At 45.1% G+C, this 20,091-nt stretch overlaps 2 protein-coding genes across 10 annotated transcripts in view; one reads left to right on the top strand and one right to left on the bottom strand.

Annotated features, from left to right (window-relative positions):
- Nucleotides 1–20,091, bottom strand: part of LOC120897012 (protein bric-a-brac 1-like) — a 138,612-nt gene that overhangs the window by 57,665 nt on the left and 60,856 nt on the right. The window lies entirely within an intron of this gene.
- On the top strand, nt 5,743–8,111 carry LOC120897063 (maltase 2-like). Its single transcript, XM_040301676.1, has 4 exons — nt 5,743–6,267; nt 6,339–6,623; nt 6,704–6,780; nt 6,857–8,111. The coding sequence occupies exons 1-4, from the start codon at nt 5,755–5,757 to the stop codon at nt 7,827–7,829; spliced, it is 1,848 nt and encodes a 615-aa protein (XP_040157610.1). The 5' UTR covers nt 5,743–5,754; the 3' UTR covers nt 7,830–8,111.

Genomic DNA, 20,091 nt, shown 5'->3' with positions numbered 1-20,091 from the left:
GAGTATGTATTGGTTACACCAACTGTTTGAGCATCACCTCTGATTATCACTTTTGAGTACATAATTTTGTATGACATTGACAGTGACATTTTGTAGCCCTGCTTAGGATAACAAAAGTCATGTAGAAAACCAACCTCAGTCTGAAACATTCCCCTGGCGAACCTCTCTTTAAGCCTCTTTTTACCCAAATAAAGCACCGGAGACACATGACATACAATTTGATACACCAATCTCTAGCACTCCTCCAACTTTTCCTCCATTTTCTTCTCTCCCCCCCCTCCCGCCACCCTCCATCTATCGGCTGGGGAAACTATTTGTTTTTAATGTGTGATAAACACCGTCAATACACTGTTGTTGTTTGTGTGCCGCCCTCGTATGCTACATACTAAACAATTTCCTCCCCGGGGGTTGTTCCGGGCTCCGACACCGGAAAGGGAAAGTATGGAGTGTTTTCACACCGTCACCGCAACCTCTCTCCCCACCTCACTCCTCAAGTGAGACAGACATACACCTCTGGTAGTGATGGTGGTGGTAGTGCCCTATAGTGCAGCCACGATTCCGTCGCGCGACCGGATGGGAAGCTGTTTTGACACATCGAAGCCGGGGGTGGGCGGGCACAATGGGGGCTACGTGGACGCGCTTTGGTCGCGAATTAGTGCGATTGAACCACGGTTTTTGGGGGTCGTGGTTGACCATCCACTTTGCATTGTTTTTCCGGGGCGGTGTTCACCTTTGCCCGGAAGGGCGTTTCGATGTTCGGTGCGTGCTGCTTAGCGTGTTTCCCCCCCCCGTGTTTGCACGGGCACGGGTTTAATTGATTGAAAAATTGAAATCCAGGGTTGGCAGGGGGAAGTACTGATGGGGGAGCATCGGGGGCTTTTTGACTTATGCGTGAGCCCCTAGCCAAACCAAATTCATATTCACCAACAGCGAGGCGAGGATAAAGCGTTTTTGCAGGCGGGCTCTGGAGCTCAAGGCTTAAGAACGAACGATAGGGAAGTGGAGAAAATCGACGCGCCAAATTATCGCTTAATGGTTTCCAATCAGCTTGCATTATTATGAGAACGAGTGAGTGTGCGAGAAGGAGAGAATGGTTGCACAATGCAAACGATCGCATTAAGACATATTCATGAAGGTAATTAGAGAATGTGATTCATTTGCATTAGCAACAAAATCGTTTCTCGACGGCAAATATCGCATCCATAACGTTGCTCTGGGAAATTGTGGATATTAAATCGAACGCTTTGTTTTAAACAAAAAAAAAAAAATATTAAAAAAGAAAATCAAAATGTTTCCATTGCATATAGCCGCGCACAGTTCCGGCAGCGCGACAGTTTGGCGTCAATGTTATGGCATTGTTTCTTTATTTTCAACTGCCTGCCCGAGCTCCGGCAGAGCACAAAACTTTGCACCATTTCCTGGGTGCTCCCTTCCCGTACCCAGCAGGATAAGATTTAATGATTTTGTTTATAGTTAAATTACGGTAAAAAGTTTGCAATGTCTTGCAGTGGGGCTTGCTAGTCGCCAGCAAAGCAGTACAGCATGTGGTTTGCTATAATAAAACCCTCAGCAACTTTGTACGGACTCTATGTGCAGTGGAGCTGGAGTGTTAACTTCCCTGTTGTTCCAGAGGTGGGGAGTAAAGCAATAAAGCTACATAAATAATAGTCGCCGGATTGAGTGAGCTATCGTATTTGGCCATCCGTTTTCGGTGGTCCGAACCGGTACAATATGCAAAAGTCAAAATTCGACCAAAGATAGGATCGCGAATTTGAGAACCGCCTGGGCGGCTAAATTCAATCGAGCTGAACCGCAGAAACAGCTGCAAAAGAACGGGGTTGTTGGTTGGGGCCATTTCCGATCATTTGCATAATATTCAATCATTACCTCCGGTGTCGGTGAAAATGGTAGGAAAAACTGCAGCAAAAACCACTTGTACGATACATGTTTTTCGACATGGTTTGCGAGTAACATTCGTCAACCGTTTGACCGTTTTGGGAATATTTGCACGCCTCTAAGGAGTGGGAAGGCATTGAGCCACTTGGCATGGTAAATTGGGAGTAAAACTCTTCCCCCGACGTTGTGGCAAAATGGCAAGGTAAATTATATTGTGGCCTCGCAAATGATGATGTAAACGCTTCCTCTAGCAGGCTGCCTATTTACCTGGAAAAACGTTCAACCCAACAATCAGAGTCCAATCGTGGCTGCGAAAGTACTGTTTTTGGGAGCACAATTGGTATCCTTTTTCGGTTTGGTGTGTTCCGTTTGGTGGAACTTCCGTTTCAAATTCTTCCTGCGGCTAGAGTTAAAATAACTCAATTCAAGGATAATTCAAAGACTGGTTGAGAGTGGGGCTGATCATGCCAAAAGGAGATTATTACGAATTTTGGTTGCGATAAGAGGAACTTTGTGGACCACAGATGAATTATGGAGAAAGGAAAAAGAGAGGACGTGTTTTGCACGTTTAGGTATGATGGATATAGGAACACGGCTACTTTACTATAATGATGTGTATTATGGGGTACAAGTGATTGTGGTTAGATTTATGGTGCATTACGAGTAGCATTTCAAAGCTAGAAAATAGCAGTATTGTTCCGGAAATAGTTTTCTTCGATCGTGTAACGAATTTTTTCTAAATTCATGCCTCTCCTTCTGTATTAAAATCGAAAACTTTTTGTCGAAAGCATTTCCAGAAATACCTCAACATAGAGTGCAGGTGAACAAATTTGCATAAAAGCAAAATATAATACTGTCGAATATTTCTGAACTTGCAACGAATCAACTTTTCAATGAATCAATTAGGAGCACAACACAAACTCCACATCCGCTGCAGGTGTTGTCAAACGATTTGCTCGATCAATGTTTTACTGAATCATTAACACCGTTATACGCTGCTCATCGTCCTTCAACTAAACCTGACTAAAGAGGCCTCCCTTTCCCTCTGTTCAACACAGTACACAGAAAAGCAAATATTCATTCTTCTCACTAAAAATAGCATCGACAGAGCAGATTGAGTGAGAAAAAAGGAGAGCAAAGAATCACAAATAAACCCATGTTGGCAACAGAAGACGCACTAAAGCCATCACAGACGCTTGATACTGCGATGAAGTTTTGCAACGTTTTCCAATTGTTTCCGTTAGATCGGCTCTGGTCTGTAGTGCAAAAAACCCTTCCCAACTAATCCACTCGTTGCTCCCTATCGTCAGTGCAAGAAGTTTGTGTATGGAAATTAAGTTATAACTGTGTCTTTTCCATTCGCCATTGTTTAAAGAGGATGTGGTCGGCATTTACAGTGCACCAGTGCCGCACAAGTAGCTAAGAAAACACACACACTTTCCTCGGCAAACAATACCAGTACAAACATTTGGTACTTGGCACAGCCCAGAAAGCGTCACGAAGATCCTTTCCTTCCTCCGGTGGTGGTGTTTCTTGCTAAATCGGTAGGAAAAAGTGGCAAAGAAACGTTCGATTCGATTCAGTAGAGAATATAATATTGCACACAGACACACAGAGCGCGAGAGAGAGAGAGAGAGCGAGAGAGAGAGAGAGAGAGAGAGAGAAAGAGAGAGAGAGAAAGCATTGCCGGTTTGATTCCGTGTCAATGAAACCCTCAATTAAGTGCTGCCAATTTCGTTACGATTGGAGAGTTTTCCTTAGCTCCGGCGACTGCAAGACGGTTAATAAAGACGAGCCCCCGGCTCCCTGCTACGTTTGCACAATCCCACACACCGGACAGGGAAGGCAGACTCGTGATGAAGTCGTTTCGGCAAAGCTGGTAGTGCCAGTAGTGTGCAGCCAGCAAGACAGCAATACAACACACAGAGCACATCGATCAATACAACTATTAAATGAATGTCTTAAAAGTCATGTAGAAATCGTCGCTTTTTTGCTCGCTAGAGAGCACTAAAGCATTGAAAGACATGGTGGATGTTGGAGAGTGGTGGTGCAGCGGATGAGCATAGTTTTAATTACCCACCGCACGTCTAACCATGCTTGAAAAGGGGCTACTTGAACGGGGGTGGGGGGGGGGGTTCGATCGTTACCGCGTGTAACGTTCGGCTAAACGGTACAAGCAAAAAACCCGACCCAAGACAAGAAGGAAATTCCTTCCGAACGCTTCACCCCCGCTCTGTCCCCCGCAAGAACACTTCAAGCCGCTGCGCCTTTTCCAGCCAGCGCGTCAGTGGGTAATAAAAATTTGGCTCGAAAGAGGGAGGCTTTGCTTAGCATCATAATTTCCATATGGAGATACTCCGCACATGTGTAGTTGTGGATACGAAAATGCAGACAAAAAAAAAACCCCATCGAAAGACAAAACAGTGGCACTCAACTCATCCGATCGATTGCACTGAAGGAGCGCGTTAGATTCCAATCCCAGCGGCACCCCGCCGTGAAGCGTGGTGCTCTAATTTTAACAATTTTATTACTCCGAACGCGCGAATACCAATATTTGCACAAACTCAATGCTCGGGGATGCAATCGAACTAAATAACTGCGAAATCGAGCTACAGAGTGTGGGGTGGGATGTGGCAGGGAAGGAGAGTGGTACATATTTCAGAGTGCATTTGGGGTTTATTTTTTTCGGGTAGGTTGATTTGCAGCGGCTGTAGCTTATCTAATGGATCGTACATCGATTGTGGTGTTATTTTAGTATGTTTTGTTTCTCTTTCATTATCAACCAAATGAAGAAAAACAAGTCTGAACACACACACGTGTACGAATCGATATGCTACATAACGGCAAAAAGGCTCCTATCATTCGTAGCGAAAGAGGTAACCACGAACGCCACAGCAACAAAAAAAAAAAGAACAATCCCTCATACTACTCGTACGGTGCGTGTATTTAAAATTAATCATATCAATTATAAAACAATTAAACAAATTATCAGACCAAATAAAATCCCTCTCTTAATTGTTCGCGACCGATTCGGGAAGGGGGTGGTGCACAGGGAGCAAAGCGAGGAAAGCTCGGAGGAGAGAGAGAAGGAGAGAGAAAGATTGGTTTTTATTGTATCGACGGTAAACTCAATAAGCTAGCGAGATGGAAATTGGATAAAACAGAGCGAAAAAGCTGCACACTGGGAACGGTAGGTAACGGCGCGGCCCCGGTAGCGAAGGGACTCTGGTAAAATAGACACGAAATGCGGCATGCTTTCGGTGGGAGGTTTTTTGCTCCTCTTCGATTGTTTGCATCGCTTCCCTTTCGCAACCGCTCCGTTGCAGTTTCGCATTGGTGCGCTTTTGTGTGCAACGCACGCACGCATCTACGATGCACAAAGGGGCAATTTTCGCATTCAATTGCACCACATTTGTGACGGGTGGGGGAGAGAAGAAGGAATGGGTAAAGCATTATAGCTAACCGACTACGACTCGCATTGAAAGCAATGGGTTGCATTCTACTCTTCTTTGAAGCTGGTTTTCAGGTGGTAAGACGTTATAAGTTGTACTGTATCTTATCTGACAGCAAACCACTGTCACATTTAGTTAACAAATTTAATGACACCTTGATAGGAGAGAGTTGAAATGATAAGAATGTTATCGACTAGCATTAAGAAGAAGCGATGTTATTGTTATTGCTTGCGCAAAAGCGCATTGATGCCTCCTCCCAGAAACACACACGGCGCCTCAAATAATCTAATCGCTGAGTTCTGGGTCTTTCATCTGTTCGAATCAAACGGCAAGCAGAATAATGATTAGCTAACGATGTCTCTAAACAAGTGGCTCAGTTATTTGCTAGCCAAGGTACGTGTAGGACATGTCCGGTTGGAAGTGTTTACTAGCAGTCGCTTGCACGGTTGGTTTCCTTGCGTCCAGCATCAGGGGGCAAAACCAAACCGACACCGACTGGTGGAAGACGGCCGTACTGTACCAGATCTATCCACGCTCGTTCTACGACACCGACGGCAATGGAGTGGGCGACATTCGAGGGGTGACGGCGAAGCTCCAGTACCTCAAAGACACCGGCATCGATGCGACGTGGCTAAGTCCAATCTTCCAGTCACCCCAGCGAGACTTTGGGTACGATGTGAGCGATTTCCTGCAGGTTGATCCACTGTTCGGTACGAACGGCGATCTGGAGGAACTGTTCAACGAAGCGCGCAAGCTGGGGCTCAAGATTGTGCTCGACTTTGTGCCGAACCACTCGAGCAATGAGCACTGGTGGTTCGTGCAGTCGGAGTTGGGTGTGGAACCGTACCGGGACTATTACGTGTGGCATCCGGGAAAGCCCGTTCCCGGGCAGGCACGTCCGGATGTCCCAAACAATTGGGTAAGTCTCGTCTCGTTCAATAGTTTTGTATCTCCAGAAATAAAAAAAACATGTTTTTTGGGGAGTCACAGAACTCCGTGTTTTATGGTTCGGCTTGGGAGTGGAGCGAAATACGGCAGGAGTACTATCTGCATCAGTTCGAGGTGGGCCAGCCGGATCTGAACTATCGCAACCCGAAGGTGATCGAGGAGTTCGATAATATCCTGCGCTTCTGGATGGAGCGTGGAGCGTCCGGGTTTCGGGTGGACGCAATCAACCACATGTTCGAGGATGCACTGTTTCGTGACGAACCGATCAACGATCCGAGCGATCCATTGAGCTACGGCTACACGCATCACATCTACACAAACAATCTGGTACGTGCGGCTGTTGAGCATCTGTGAGATGGAAACGGTTCTAGAAAGCTACTAAACAAAGTATGATAATATTTCTACAGCTGGAAACATACGACGTCATCGGCCACTGGAGGAAGGTGATAGACGAGTTTGTGGAACAGACGGTCTCGGATGCGATGTATGTGTTTTGTGTGATTTTGACACCTTTTGTGAGGAAGCTGTTTGGAACAACAAAAGTCTCTCTCTGCTTCCAGAATCATGCTAACGGAGGCCTACACCAGCATGGATATGGTGCTGCGCTTCTACCAGTCGGACGATGGGTCGGAGCAGCGGGCACACTTCCCGTTTAACTTTGTGCTGTTGGGTGAGCTGAACGGAGATTCGAATGCGCGCGACTTCAAGTACGTCATCGATCGGTGGTTGGAAAACCTGCCCCGCGGTAAGGTGACGAACTGGGTGCTTGGGAATCACGATCAGCCACGCGTTGGCAGTCGCTACGGTGAGGAAAGGATTGATGCAATGAATGTGCTGCTTATGAAACTGCCCGGTGTTGCTGTGACGTACAACGGGGAGGAGATCGGTATGGTTGACTACCGAGACATGTCCTGGGAGGATAGCTTGGACCCGCAGGGCTCTAACGTTGGGCCGGAGCTGTACAAGTGGAAGTCACGCGACCCGCAGCGAACTCCGTTCCAGTGGGACGATACGCATAATGCCGGGTTTTCGACGGCGAACCGAACCTGGCTACCGGTGTATCCTTACTATCGGCAGTCGAACCTTCGCAAGCAACTGGAAAGCGACCGGAGTCACTATCAGGTGTACACGGAAGCGATCAAGCTGAGGCGCGATCGCGTGTTTCGTGAAGGTGCATTCCGATCACGCGCGTTAACGGAGCAAGTGTACGGGTTTGTGCGATATCTAAAGGAGGATCGAAGTGCGTTCTTCATTGTCTTGATTAATCTGGGCGATGAGATGACCGAAGTTGATCTGCACGATCTGTACGATTCGATAGGTGATGGAGAAGTTCGTGTGTTCTTGGTAGGGACGGCGTCTCGCTACAAGATCAACCAGATGGTGGACGCTTCCCAGCTGCTTGTTGGACCGTATGAATCAATTATCCTAGGCAAAGAAGCATCCTCTTCTACTGACTCTGTTATTGGTTGCTTAAAGTTGATTGTATCTCTGTGTGCAGTTGCAACTTTGTTCGAGAAATTTAATTCTTTCTAACGATTCCAGGTTCCAGTCAAAAGACAATTATGAAGTTCTTTGTAAGAAAAAACGAAATATTCTTACATTCCACCTCCACTAGCCTAATCGATTCCTGATCAATGTTGCAGCGATATCAATAATTTACCGCCGCTCTGTAACAGCCCATTCTTCCTCCGATCTGCCAGCTAACAATCGGTCAGAAATTATTAACGTAAAAATTGTATCACTCTTCGGCGGCGAAACGAAACCACCGTCATTAAACGCTTTACTACACCGCCGGGTGAGTGGCAGGTCAAAGCATAATGTGTGTAAAGCATTTGGTTTTCTCCTGGTATAAAATAATAATCCAGCAATGGTTCTGATTTAACTCCACGAAGGTCCGTGTCGAATGACGCGGAGGACTGGTGCAATCGGAGGTCCTATTAAAAAATGTATATCCATCGAACTGCAATCCACAAATTACACGACTTACTGTCAACTGGGCTGGTGCGAGCTGTCCTCTTCATGCACGGGGCTTTTCAGGTCTTTTTTTTCCAAACCGCGCGTGTTCGGGATTGTCATTTAAACAATCGCAGTAAATTGAAAGCCCCTAGCGCACGGGGTGGTTAATTATTCACTCAATAAAGTCATTGCGATCCACTCACACGCACGTGCCTCGCGGTTGCAGACTGTGCAGCATGGCTTATTATTATTTTGATGCAATTCGAATTCAATCGCTGCGACCGGTGGAACGTTTGCTGGAATTCCGCTTCGGCAGGATCTGCTTTGAACTGCTGGACGTTGCACATCATTCCTTCCTTCGCGGTACTTTGCCGACTTTGAAGGCACAAAGTGACACTAAGGTATACACGGAAGACAGCCTTGGCAAGTGTGTAATAATTCACTAAAAATGTCTCAGTGTGGTAAAAATTTGATCAGCAAGTCTTCACTAGCGGGGGCTTGGCGACTCGTACGGGGTCGTTACATACATTATGCAAGCATGTGAAAGCCAGCGTTGCTAGAATCGATAAAAGATGGGTAAGAGTCGTCATTTTGTGCGCTTCTGTTATCCACGAGTGTAATTGATTAAAGGTTTAGTTTTGTCCAATATGGAACGGTTTTCAAAATCGGGAGCTTTACCCTTACAAAGCATTATGGCTTTTAAAGTAAAAATTCCTTGCAATCATTGTGTTGTGTCCAGTGTCCAGCAACTGGACAATGTTAAAGACACACCAGCCACTGAACACTATCGTCCATTCTAGCGGAAGCGCTTAATAGAAACCTGACAGAACCACGGATATAAATTGAAAATGCAAGGGTTAATTGTGCGAAAATATTTACACAGCTGATTATGGTTTATCGTAAGCGTCCGAAGAGCCAATACAACGTGTCAGCTAGCGCTCCACGAAAACTGTTTCACAGTTGATTGTTTCGTACTTTGGGTGTACCGCGAAACGGAGCGAGAATTTACAGCAACACGGACGAACAGGACGCTCATGTCCGTCAACTTCCCAACCAAAGCCCGCAAACCCCATTGCCAGACGTTCTGGACAGCAGCAATGAGCAGCGGCGGCTACTTGTCGATGAGCAGGCTGCAAAAGGAAAAGGACCATCGCTGACGGGAGTGAACTAAGTTGCAAGGATGCTCCATACGCGTGGATACTTTTCAACGCGCAAACGGTGAAAAAACATGGCCGTGCCTTGTCATTTGGTGCGATATAAATGTGCGCCTTAGTTTGTTTATAAATATTAAATCCTGTTTTATCTTCCCACTTGCCTTCCCTGCCGTGCTTGCTTCATTCTATCATCTTACTCCCTGGCATCGAGCAAATGGAGTATTCCAATGACCAATACTTGGCACGGCCACAAGGACGAGAAGGGCAGGTTTTGCTTCTTCTTTTTCTCCTCCTTTCTCATTCGCTCTGTAAAAAAAAACTAGCGTCTGCTCCATATTCATCGTCATCTAATATTTATGATTTTATTTTTGTTCCCTCACTTCGTTTGCTCCAACTTCCAGGCAGGCGGTGTACATTTTATGCAGCTTACCCGGGCGGAGCGAGCTGATAGGAAAGTTGAGTCGAAGAAAATTACTGGGTACGTACTGTTGCATACTAGTTGTTATTTTGGAATGTGTAGAACCAGAGAGTATTACAAGTTCTATGATGCATGAATGTTTTATCCACGCAAATGAGGAAAAAAGGGAATGAAAATAATAACAAATGATCATAAATTGAATACCTCCAACAAGCGCTACTGTTGAAGCGTCCACTTGATGTAAGGTTTTAAGTTTTACAAAATTATAGAACTTATTTTTTCAAAGAAATAATCTCATAACTTTCGTCAACTTATTAAGAAACGTCCCTTCTAAGGACTAGATCTGCAAAGAAAAAGTCGCACCAGTCATCTTCTTCCTCCATTGCGCGTCCGCTAACCTAAAAAGCAACCGTTTGCACGTGCGTGTGCCGAGCAGAAGGGAGGATGTGTGCCGAACGAGAAAAGTGTCGGATGGCAGAAATGGCTGCATGAATGATTTATTTTTCCTACATTGTTTATGGTCACAACATGGCTGCCCGTTGCATCCATCCTCTGGCATCACACCCCTTGCTGGCACGGTTTGCCCCACCCTGCTACCAGCAAGGGAAGCAGGATTGTAATACATTTTTTGCTTCTACTTTTCCCTACTCCCCTACTTTCCACTGGCAATCCTTTTTTTTCAGTTGACCGTTTGTACCGAGAGGAAGAGAAGAGGATTTCTAAGTCAACACCCAGCAAGCGGCAATTATATGTATCTCCACAGTACGGTGGAACGGGTGAGTGAGTGTGTTAGTGTGTAATCAAGAGTGAAATCGTCATGAAAGTAAGTAAAAGGACATATTTAAAAAAAAATGAGATTTTGTTTCTACTTAGCAGCGTTTCCCAACATTTCTTCGACGCTCTTCGGGGGCTTAAGAAGTTAAAATTGAAGATTCTTACCTGCAATAAGAAATAAAATAAGTAAGCATTAGTTTAAGTAAGTAAATGGTGCATTATAATTATCCTATTTTATACTAGATACGCAATGAAAAACTGTTACGCCGTCAGGGGGCTATACTTATGCGATTAATTCGCTAAATTCAATTCACGTTGCATCTGGTCTAATGAACTGTTGCATGAAGCACACGCTCAAGGTAACAAGCACTCCTTATTTGACCCATTGCAAACAGTTCACTTCAATCATCGTCTGAATCGTGTAAACCAAAGCGTGTGGGTTGAGTGTGTACACGGAAGCATAAGCATTGCCCGGTTTTGAACTCGCTCCACCACCAGGCGACAATTTAATTCAACCCTGCTCCAACATCCGACCAATTTACACCGATGCCGGTTCGGAATGTTGCTCGCCAAAAAGCGTTAATATCCCCGTTGGTGAATTGGGGGTAAAGTTTATGGGAAAAAGGAAGTGAAAGTAATCAATCAACCTGCGCAATACGCGAGCAGTTTCGCCTGAAAGTATACTTTGAAAGTAATTTGCACGATAAAAACAGCATTCCTTTTTTCTCTTTCTCTCTCTTAGTGCAACCATATGGATATGTTTGTACGATACGCAGACAAAAATCCCACTGTCAATATATAGAATTGAGTTAACTGCACAAAACTAATCACTCGAGCCGTCAATTGGGCACAAATCGTATCAGCGTCATCAGGCGCGGCCGTGCTCACCTGCCAGCCAGCCTAGGTAGACAAGGTTTAATAGAATTACACCAAATATATATAGATGTATTCGTCACCCGGTTCTTACACCCTTACGGGAGTTTTGGGATGGAGCTTGGTAACGGCGTGACGTGGTGGAAATCAAAAACTCCCGGATTTGGAAACAGCCGCCGCGGACTGCGAACGTTCGCAACACTACCACAGCCCGCTTTTGCACAAAACCAATAAGTTGTGCTTTTCCGCCTGCCAGCGCTGATTGATGCTGTTTTATGCCACACTCATACTGTGTGTGAGAGAGAGAGAGAGAGTTAGGGCTGGGTGCACCCATGCCAGTATATTTATATTAGTGTGCAATATCCTTCCACCCGGGCTGCCCGTTGCCGGTACCGGTAAAACCCAATCAATGAGTAAAATATTAGAAGTGCAAATTGCCAATCAGTAATGCTCGCAACGGCCACGGTGCACCGGGTTTCGGGTGGATGTTTGCCCCGCATTGGCCCGAGATGGAGAAAAGCTTGTGGGAAAAAGCTTGTGGAACGGGAAATGTCAGTTTGCACCACACATGTGCCCAATTGCTTGTGCAGTTGGTCTCGTGACGAACGGTGTTACAAAGTTGGAAACAGTTGGAAATCCTTCGGCAACAATTTCCTCACCTTTTCCGGACCCATCATGTGTGTGTGTGTGTGTGTGATTTGGGAAATAATTCGAGTTTTCTATCCGGTAGGTTAATAACGGTAACGAAAAAGCATGCAACAGCTCCTGATTTCTGTGAATGGAGCGCATTGAGCATTTAGTTTGCTTTGTGGATTTAAATCAAATGTATTAAATGTTTCCAATTTTATGATAATTTGTTGTTAAAATAAGCAAAAATATGTTTCACACTAACTTCTTTACGTGAAAGGTCTGGGAAGGGGTGAAAAAGTAAGTTAAAAATTATCTTTTAATTACTAAAAATTATCCTAAAGCCAGCACTGCCTACGAAATCGTAATTATCGTTATATTTTTAACCAGATATTGCTGACGTAGCCTTTCCTGTCTCTCTCTCTCTCTCTCTTTCTTACACACACATACACACACCCACAAACGCACACTACAGTGGCATATTATCCCCACCTAGGCCTCCTTGCATTTGATGGAAAGGCCAAACCCTTTTTCTTTCTCTTTGTTTCACACCACACAGTCCAAGGATGGTCCGGTCCGATTCGTTCGTCTCGTCTCGAGCGTGCGGGTCGGTGCGTGGGGGAAGGGATGAGGCGGGTTTGCACTGTTACAACCGAGAGCGCAACTATTACTGCTACTACTACTCCTCCCATTCGCTGTTCGACTGTTTGCGCAATTGGATCAATTTCTTATGTAAATCGATGCATTATCGAGCGTATGTTTTCACACGGCAGTAGCGGTGGTGGTGGTGCAAAAATTGAGCCAAAGATATGAGGTATAAGGGGGACTGTGTTCGCAAAAAAAAGAAAGAAGGTGGTACAGTACGAAAATGCACTCACACACACACGCGCAGCGACTGTGAGCTCATTACTTATGCAGACTCACTCTGCCTGTCTTCTTCTGGCCGGGCAAATATTTCTGTACAAAAATGTGTGTTCTTTGCTTGCAAGCCAACAGCGGGGTGTGGGGTAGTATGGGGGAGCCAAAAACATAAAAATGTGTGAAGTGGCACATAGAAACACAGACACACACGCACGCACACACTCACAGCAGCGAGGTACACTCACAGTACGGTCGATTGCACCGTTGATTAAAACCCCGTTACCCTGAGGTGTAGAAAGGTGTAACACGTGTGCAACATGAGCTTTACAACGCCGTACTAATACGAGTGGCCAGTACTGGAGTACTGTTTTCCCTGTGTCTGTGCTTGTGTTGGCTGTTTTTTTTCCCACTTCTCTATCTCTGTTTCAATGTTTTATTTTAATTATCATGCGCGAATAACGATTGCAATAGAGACGTCAAGTTGGTCAATCGAGCGTTTTGAAGATTGAAATGAAACTGTTTCCAACCAGCGCTTCCAAACCCTGGACGGGCACACGGTTTTGCCAACATTCCGCGCACCAATAAGTGCCATAATTGCCCCGTCGATGGTGACCAATTATTGAGGTTAGCGGTAACGCGGGCGGGCTCTCCGATTGCACATTTTGGTGCTTCAGCCTGCACCCACACACACACAGGCACACGCATTCGGTGATGTATTGACATCCATTAATCCTACGCACTTAGGATGCACTCGTCTGCTTTCGTGGGGCAGATCCCTTTTCGCCACCCACAACCCCACAGCCTCAGCTTCGAAAGATTCGCGCGAATCGTGTCCATTTATTCGATTACGGTCATCGCATCGCAGACACAAGGAGAGGGCGATAACGAGGAAGCTGTTGGAAAGGGCACGTGAAATGGTCGTTAGAGTCCCATACACCCCGTCCTTTCCACCGTCACCGTTGTGAACCATCGTCGTCATCTCCCTGCCGGAATGGGCACCGTTGGGCCGTTTTGGTCATATTATCGAAATGAAGAGATTGTGAGATGATGATTTATTAAGCGATCAAGCCGTGGCTAGACATTCGGTGGCTTTTGTATCTCGCTTGCAGCTCCGCCCGTGTTTGCGGGGAACCTGCCACACAAGCCTGACTGATCCATGGCCGCTTTGCCGCTTTGCCTAATGTGTACTAATTTGTGTATCGCAGTGCAAGACGACAGAGCCCGCCTCTACCCTCGTGGTGGTGGCCCGCGATCAAAGTGGCGCGGTCCGCACGTTGACGCATCAAGGAACCGGGCATCACCGGGTATCTCCGAGCTGTGCGAGGTACGCTAATTTAACCGTCATTTAAATTATAATTTCCTACATATTCAATTAGACGATTCCGGCGCTGATTTGCAATGCACGCGCACGGGGCGAAGAAGAATGATAATCGGGACGTCGGTGGTGGTGGTGGTGATGATACGAGCATACACAGGGAAGATGCATACAGGTAAATAACGTCAAAGTGCAGTGTTGGTAAAGGTGAGTGGTGAGGATGAAGATGATTTTACAGCGACACATTGTATTAGGTTGGGTATTTGTGATCTTTATGTGATGCTTGTTCATATTGCAATGTTCAAGAAGCGAGGATGATAGTACTAGAAGATTTGCCTCAAAGTGTGATACGATCAATATATGGGTAAGAATACTACGAACAACGTCACATAATTAAGTAACAGATTGTTTGATGACTAAATTGTGTTGTTAAGTTCGCGGTTCTATGCATCACTGGTGATGGATTCCAATTTGATCTAATCTAATCTCGTTTAGCTTGTAACGAGAAGAAAAAGAAGAATATTATTGTATCTGAAGTCTGTCAGTAGTAGATATCAGAGAGTCAGTAGATATCTGAGATGTCCAATTCATCGAATTATTTAGACGCATTTGTCAGCTGAAGCAAGGATTGGACCTAGTCTGACCTTATAGGTTATTGCATCTATGTAGTAAAATAAAGCTGAAATATAGGATTTGAACGATGTATTATGGCATTTCCCAAATGGATATTAGTTTCAGACAAACTAAACTCTGTGTATCTATGTAATTAAACATGTTGTGACATTTTCTTCTTCTATTTGGCGTAACGTCCTACGCGGACATGCCGGCCTATACAGGCTTTCGAGACTTAATTCATTACCACGCAGCCGGATAGTCAATGCTACGGGGGGATGGTCCATTCTAGGCTTCAACACATGACGGGCATGTTATTTAGTTGTTCGAGTTGACGACTGTACCACAGGACTGCCCTTATTGTGACATCATACTTCCATAAAGTTTCTAATTTGTTTCAATAACAATCCTGAGAAAAGGGCAAAAAGTCCACGGAGAGAGTCGATGGTATTATGAAATTCTTTTACTTTCATAACACTTCTTACCTACCGTTTGGAAGCATTTAACCAAGAAATGAAGTGAAGTTTTATTAAGCACTATGAAGCTAAATAGTCAGTCCTTAGTATGGTCCATACGGGGCTTGAATCCAAAACAGGCACGTTGTTAAGTTTTGCGATTTGACAACTGCACCACTGGAGTGTCCGTAATTCGTATTATATTTACAGCTAAAAACGTTTATCAAAATAATCTTCTGATACTCCATCATTCGAATCTGACTTATCTTCTGGTGTTTATCGAAGGTATGTACCATACTGCTTGTTATACTTGAAACAATAATCACATTTATTACTCATTTACTTCACACGAACCGAACAAGCGGAAGAAGATACTTAAAAATATATTAAATACTGCCTGTTAGTCCATTAATACAGCTGTTTTAGATTAAATAAATAAACAGAATAAATACAATAATAATTGAACCACACATGTATAAACCGTGCAAAAGAAAGAGGGCAAAAACAACCGTAGCAGACAGAACGTCTCGGAGGAGTTTCGCAACTACAACGATCCACTTCACTTGCCTTATCAAAATGACGGTATCGCACCGACCACGGAGGCAAGGGGAAACATCCGTCGTCGTCGTCGGCCATCCCCATCGCCATGTGTGTGTGTGTATGTGTGGAAATTACTTATCTATTCCGATGCTTTGCACATAAATCATAATGAATAAACATAAACTAGCTGGCAGACGGGGAACGCGGGGCGCAATGGAACCGGGAGTGCATAAATCGGAACAATATATCCCCGGGAACCTGTGGGGAGCCGGGGTTGGGCGCGCGAAAGAAAGCCATCGGCCCAAGTGACAATAGTGGGCGCACGGAGCGAGACTAGCACCACGGCGGTTACGGGGTAAGGTGCGAAAGTGTCAGGGTGTTATGGAGACTCGAGCGTCTCGTTGATGATGAAAGAAACGCTCCAGATTGTACAGCCGTCGTATATCATACAGCCCGTCGAGCGCGAATCCATATTGTGCCGGTTAAATCAAGCCTAAAAAGCCCACATCACACTTACGGATACGGACACACACACACACATGCACAAAATATTCCACTCCAGACAGGCGCAAACCCAGTGCCTCTCCCTCTCAGACGTTCGAGATTTGCATCTCGACTTTCGCATCTGATATGTACGCGAAGCGGCGATTTATAGGCAATGTATGCAGCGAGCATATGTAATGAAACAAAAATGCACTGACTCCCCCAGGGGACACCCCCGTCACCCCCGTCCTCACATGTGAAGGTGGAGTGTCACATTGAGCGGGTGTTTTTTTCTCCTCTCCCTATCGTCGTTGTTGGGTGATGTTTGTTACATTTGGCACATTAGCAAATGTTACACACCTGGATGGAGGATTTTTTTATTCAAATACCTTCAACCCCGGACATCCTAACGTTTTGCGTGCGATTGTTTCGGTTAGTTTTGTACACCTTACCCTTTACCTTGCCTGGCGGCGCCGGTGGGAGGTTGCAAGAAGTTCTTGGCATTACAAAAAAAAACGCCATTAAACCCCAAACACCGGAGACATATGTATGAATATTTTGTTCTGCCTTCGTGCACGAATGCATTACGTTCATGTTTTCAAAATTATGCATCCATTATGGGGTGGAAGGGTAGTTGGGTGGATTGCGGCACAGTCTACCGTTCTGGATTTGTGTTTCAACGCTGCCTACAGACAATAATCAAAGCTACTGCTTTCTTTTTGCCCTCCCGTATGCCCTGCGTGTGCCTTCATATTTTGTTATGCCTTCAGTCCTTGCTGTTGGCAGCACATCTGCACGATTGATAATGTATGTTTAAACTTTTTCCGGCGTATGTGTAACAACACATCGCTCCTTCCTTTTGCTCTGGCAAGCATACGGTATAATTGTATAAAATTAATTTGAAGAACACTTTTGTGCGAGAGTCTGCAGGCGCGAACGCTGTAATAGGCGTCAAGACAGACACTAGCGTTCGCACATGCAAGCTACAACGGCTGCTACAAAGCGGGTGGATAGGGAGAAACAAATTGCTCACCAAATTACTTACCTAAAACTATTCAAATTTTGCATTGCAGGAAGCAAACGATAGCAAACGGAAGCAGAATGGTGAGTGAGCTTAAAATTGCTTTTTCCCGTAGTTGCTTCCTGCTAGCGCAAAGGATCAAATGGGTGACTTCTTGGGTGTGTCTATGTTGTTGTCTGTGAGAGGTGTAGGTTGTGAGCAGGGTTGGTAATAGTGTAATAATCAAATAAGTTACATTCTATGAGTACAGGTGAATTAATAATCACAATCCATCACAAAGGTATTGTTTGTGTTGTTTTGAGGTGCCCAAATGTCTGATGTCACTGAATATTAATGTTAGTCTCTTTCTGGAATATTGAGTTTTACGACCTCAAAGTATTTCAAAATCATCCTTAGGATGATGTCTTAAAAAAGATGACTTAATAATACTCATCTAAAGACCAATTTTCCAAAACAAAAAAACAACTTCTAACGCAAAGTAGTATCTCATTGAGCTAATATTATAGGAAAGTCCAATCTTCTGAATTAGAACTCCTGATGTATTTCATACTTAATTTTGTTCTACGACTTGACGATGTTCTATCGACGGTGTCTCTGAAACACTCTTGACTCTTATTTCCAACCCAACTTCGACGTCTGACATCAAATGTCGATTGCAAGAATAGAATATGCCTGGTTGTAAATTCTAGAATAGTTTGGATTCCTGATGAACCTCAGATCCATCTTGAAGTGGAATACAGACAAGTAACGCAGCTCAGTGTTCTAATTTTTGTTGTTGAATAAATCAATGTTTAAAATCCTCTAAAATCTATATTTTTCAATAGCCTTTATACCAAAATCGTCGGGTTGTCACCTTCCTACCAAGAACAACTCCACTCGACCATCCTGTTGAACCTGTCTGCTCTATCTCAGGATGATAATTGCCATCCATTCATGCAATCCACCCCGAAGCAAAGGCAAACGTTGTGTGGTTTGTGATTGTTTTTGCAACCGCCTCCTGCTAATCGGTCGGTCCCATCGAATGGTACCAATTCCGACAACCCGAGCCGGACCCGAGAAGTGCTACAATCTTCTCAAAACAATCTACCCGCTCGGGGGAAACAGGGAATCAGCATGACCAACCGCAGCCAAAAGGTGCGGGCGAGTGGGTTGAGCGTATCTCACGCTATCAACACACCTCCTTCTCCGCTGGCAAAGAAAACATGACCCGTTTCTGTTCCCCTTTTCTGTACATTAACCTCGCACACACACACACCTCGGTCCGGGGCACGGATTAACTCGGCATAACGCCTTCCCGGCATTTATAAAGCTTCCAAAGTTGTGTCTTACTGTTGTGGAGAGTGTGCTGCACGGAGCACGATTAAACTGCCGATGACGACGACGACGACGACGATGATGACGACGGTTTAGCTTAGATCCGTTAGGAAGGACCAACGTTCGTTGGTCGCAAACGAAAGATACTAGAGCGTGCCAGCATCGGACGTTCCAAACAGGCCGCACGACAGAGCACAAAAGGAAAAGCACAGAAGGGAAAAGTTTTTCTTTCACACACTCCGCTCACGCTTGGTTCCTCCCAGTTGGATATCTTTCCGGTCGTCGGAGATGATAGATCCTGCTAAACCACACAGCCAGCAACACACACACACACAGACAGACACACATACAGGCTCATCAGTGGCGTTGAGCAGTATCCTGCTTTCAAGGGCAATAAGACCACGTGTTGGTTTGGAATGTTGGGTGGGTAGGATCGTAGCGGAACCTACAGAAATTCAACCAACCATTTGCCCCGAGCCATCACACACATACTCCATGCTTTCCGGGACGACTCCCCCAAAAACAGGTTCGAAAGGAAATGGGCAAGACAAGAAGAAGCAGAGGAGAATGTTTTGGTATTAAATTTTCCCTCAAGCCATTCCTTTCGGCGGTGAGGTTTTCGAGGGGGGGGGGGCAATTTTTCGGCAGCACTCGGGAGATTTGTGGAAAAATGTCCGTCCTCACCGCTACGTTTGCGGGCGTGAGAAACCAAGCGAAGGGTGTGAAAATATTCGCTACACCTTCCTTCCGCCTTCTATCCCTACTCTTGGATATGTTTTTCTTGCCCAAGCGGACGTCTGGTGTTTCCCGGGGAGAGGACCGAAGAAACATCCATTAGAAATTTTCCAAAAGCATAAGTCGAGTGTGTCGATGAGAACGGTGAGGAGAAAACATCGGTTTAACACACTGCCACATGTTGCACGTGGCACGGGATGGTTTCCGGAGGATGCATACTGACACCCGTTTGGTTTTGGTGTGGGGATTTCCTTTTGGGAAGATTATTTCGGGCCCTCTCTTTTGCTCTCGTTGAGGAAGCAAAAGGGAAGCTCATTCAACAGCTCATGTGTTGCCTTTTCGTTTTTCAATTGCAAGTATTGCTTTTCGGGGATGCAAAATAGTTTTTGATCGTTTATTTATGTTATGATGGATTAATCCACCCCAAAATTGGCTGGATTTTAGCTGTTCGAAGGCTAGAATAATATTCTCCCCAAACTTCTAGCTCTAATCGTACACACCCAACAGATGGTACATCACAAGAACATCCAACCTTAAAAAACAATCGTTCCATTCTCAATTGCTAGCTGAAAGTCTCCAATTAGAACCGTTTGGGGCCGAGCTAATTGGTCTCTAATATTTTCACAATTTTGTATCGTGTCTTTCGGGCGCTAAGTC

Source organism: Anopheles arabiensis, chromosome 2 (genome assembly GCF_016920715.1).
Source record: "Anopheles arabiensis isolate DONGOLA chromosome 2, AaraD3, whole genome shotgun sequence".
In the NCBI taxonomy this organism is placed as follows: Eukaryota; Metazoa; Arthropoda; class Insecta; order Diptera; family Culicidae; genus Anopheles; species Anopheles arabiensis.
This window is presented reverse-complemented; position numbering and strand designations above follow the sequence as displayed.

Excerpts from the sequence above, each read along its gene's own strand:
- LOC120897063 (XM_040301676.1), top strand. The coding sequence starts at position 5,755 with ATGTCCGGTTGGAAGTGTTTACTAGCAGTCGCTTGCACGGTTGGTTTC. Across the intron at positions 6,268-6,338 it reads CGGATGTCCCAAACAATTGG|AACTCCGTGTTTTATGGTTC; the intron begins GTAAGTCTCGTC and ends GGGGAGTCACAG. Across the intron at positions 6,781-6,856 it reads CAGACGGTCTCGGATGCGAT|AATCATGCTAACGGAGGCCT; the intron begins GTATGTGTTTTG and ends CTCTGCTTCCAG.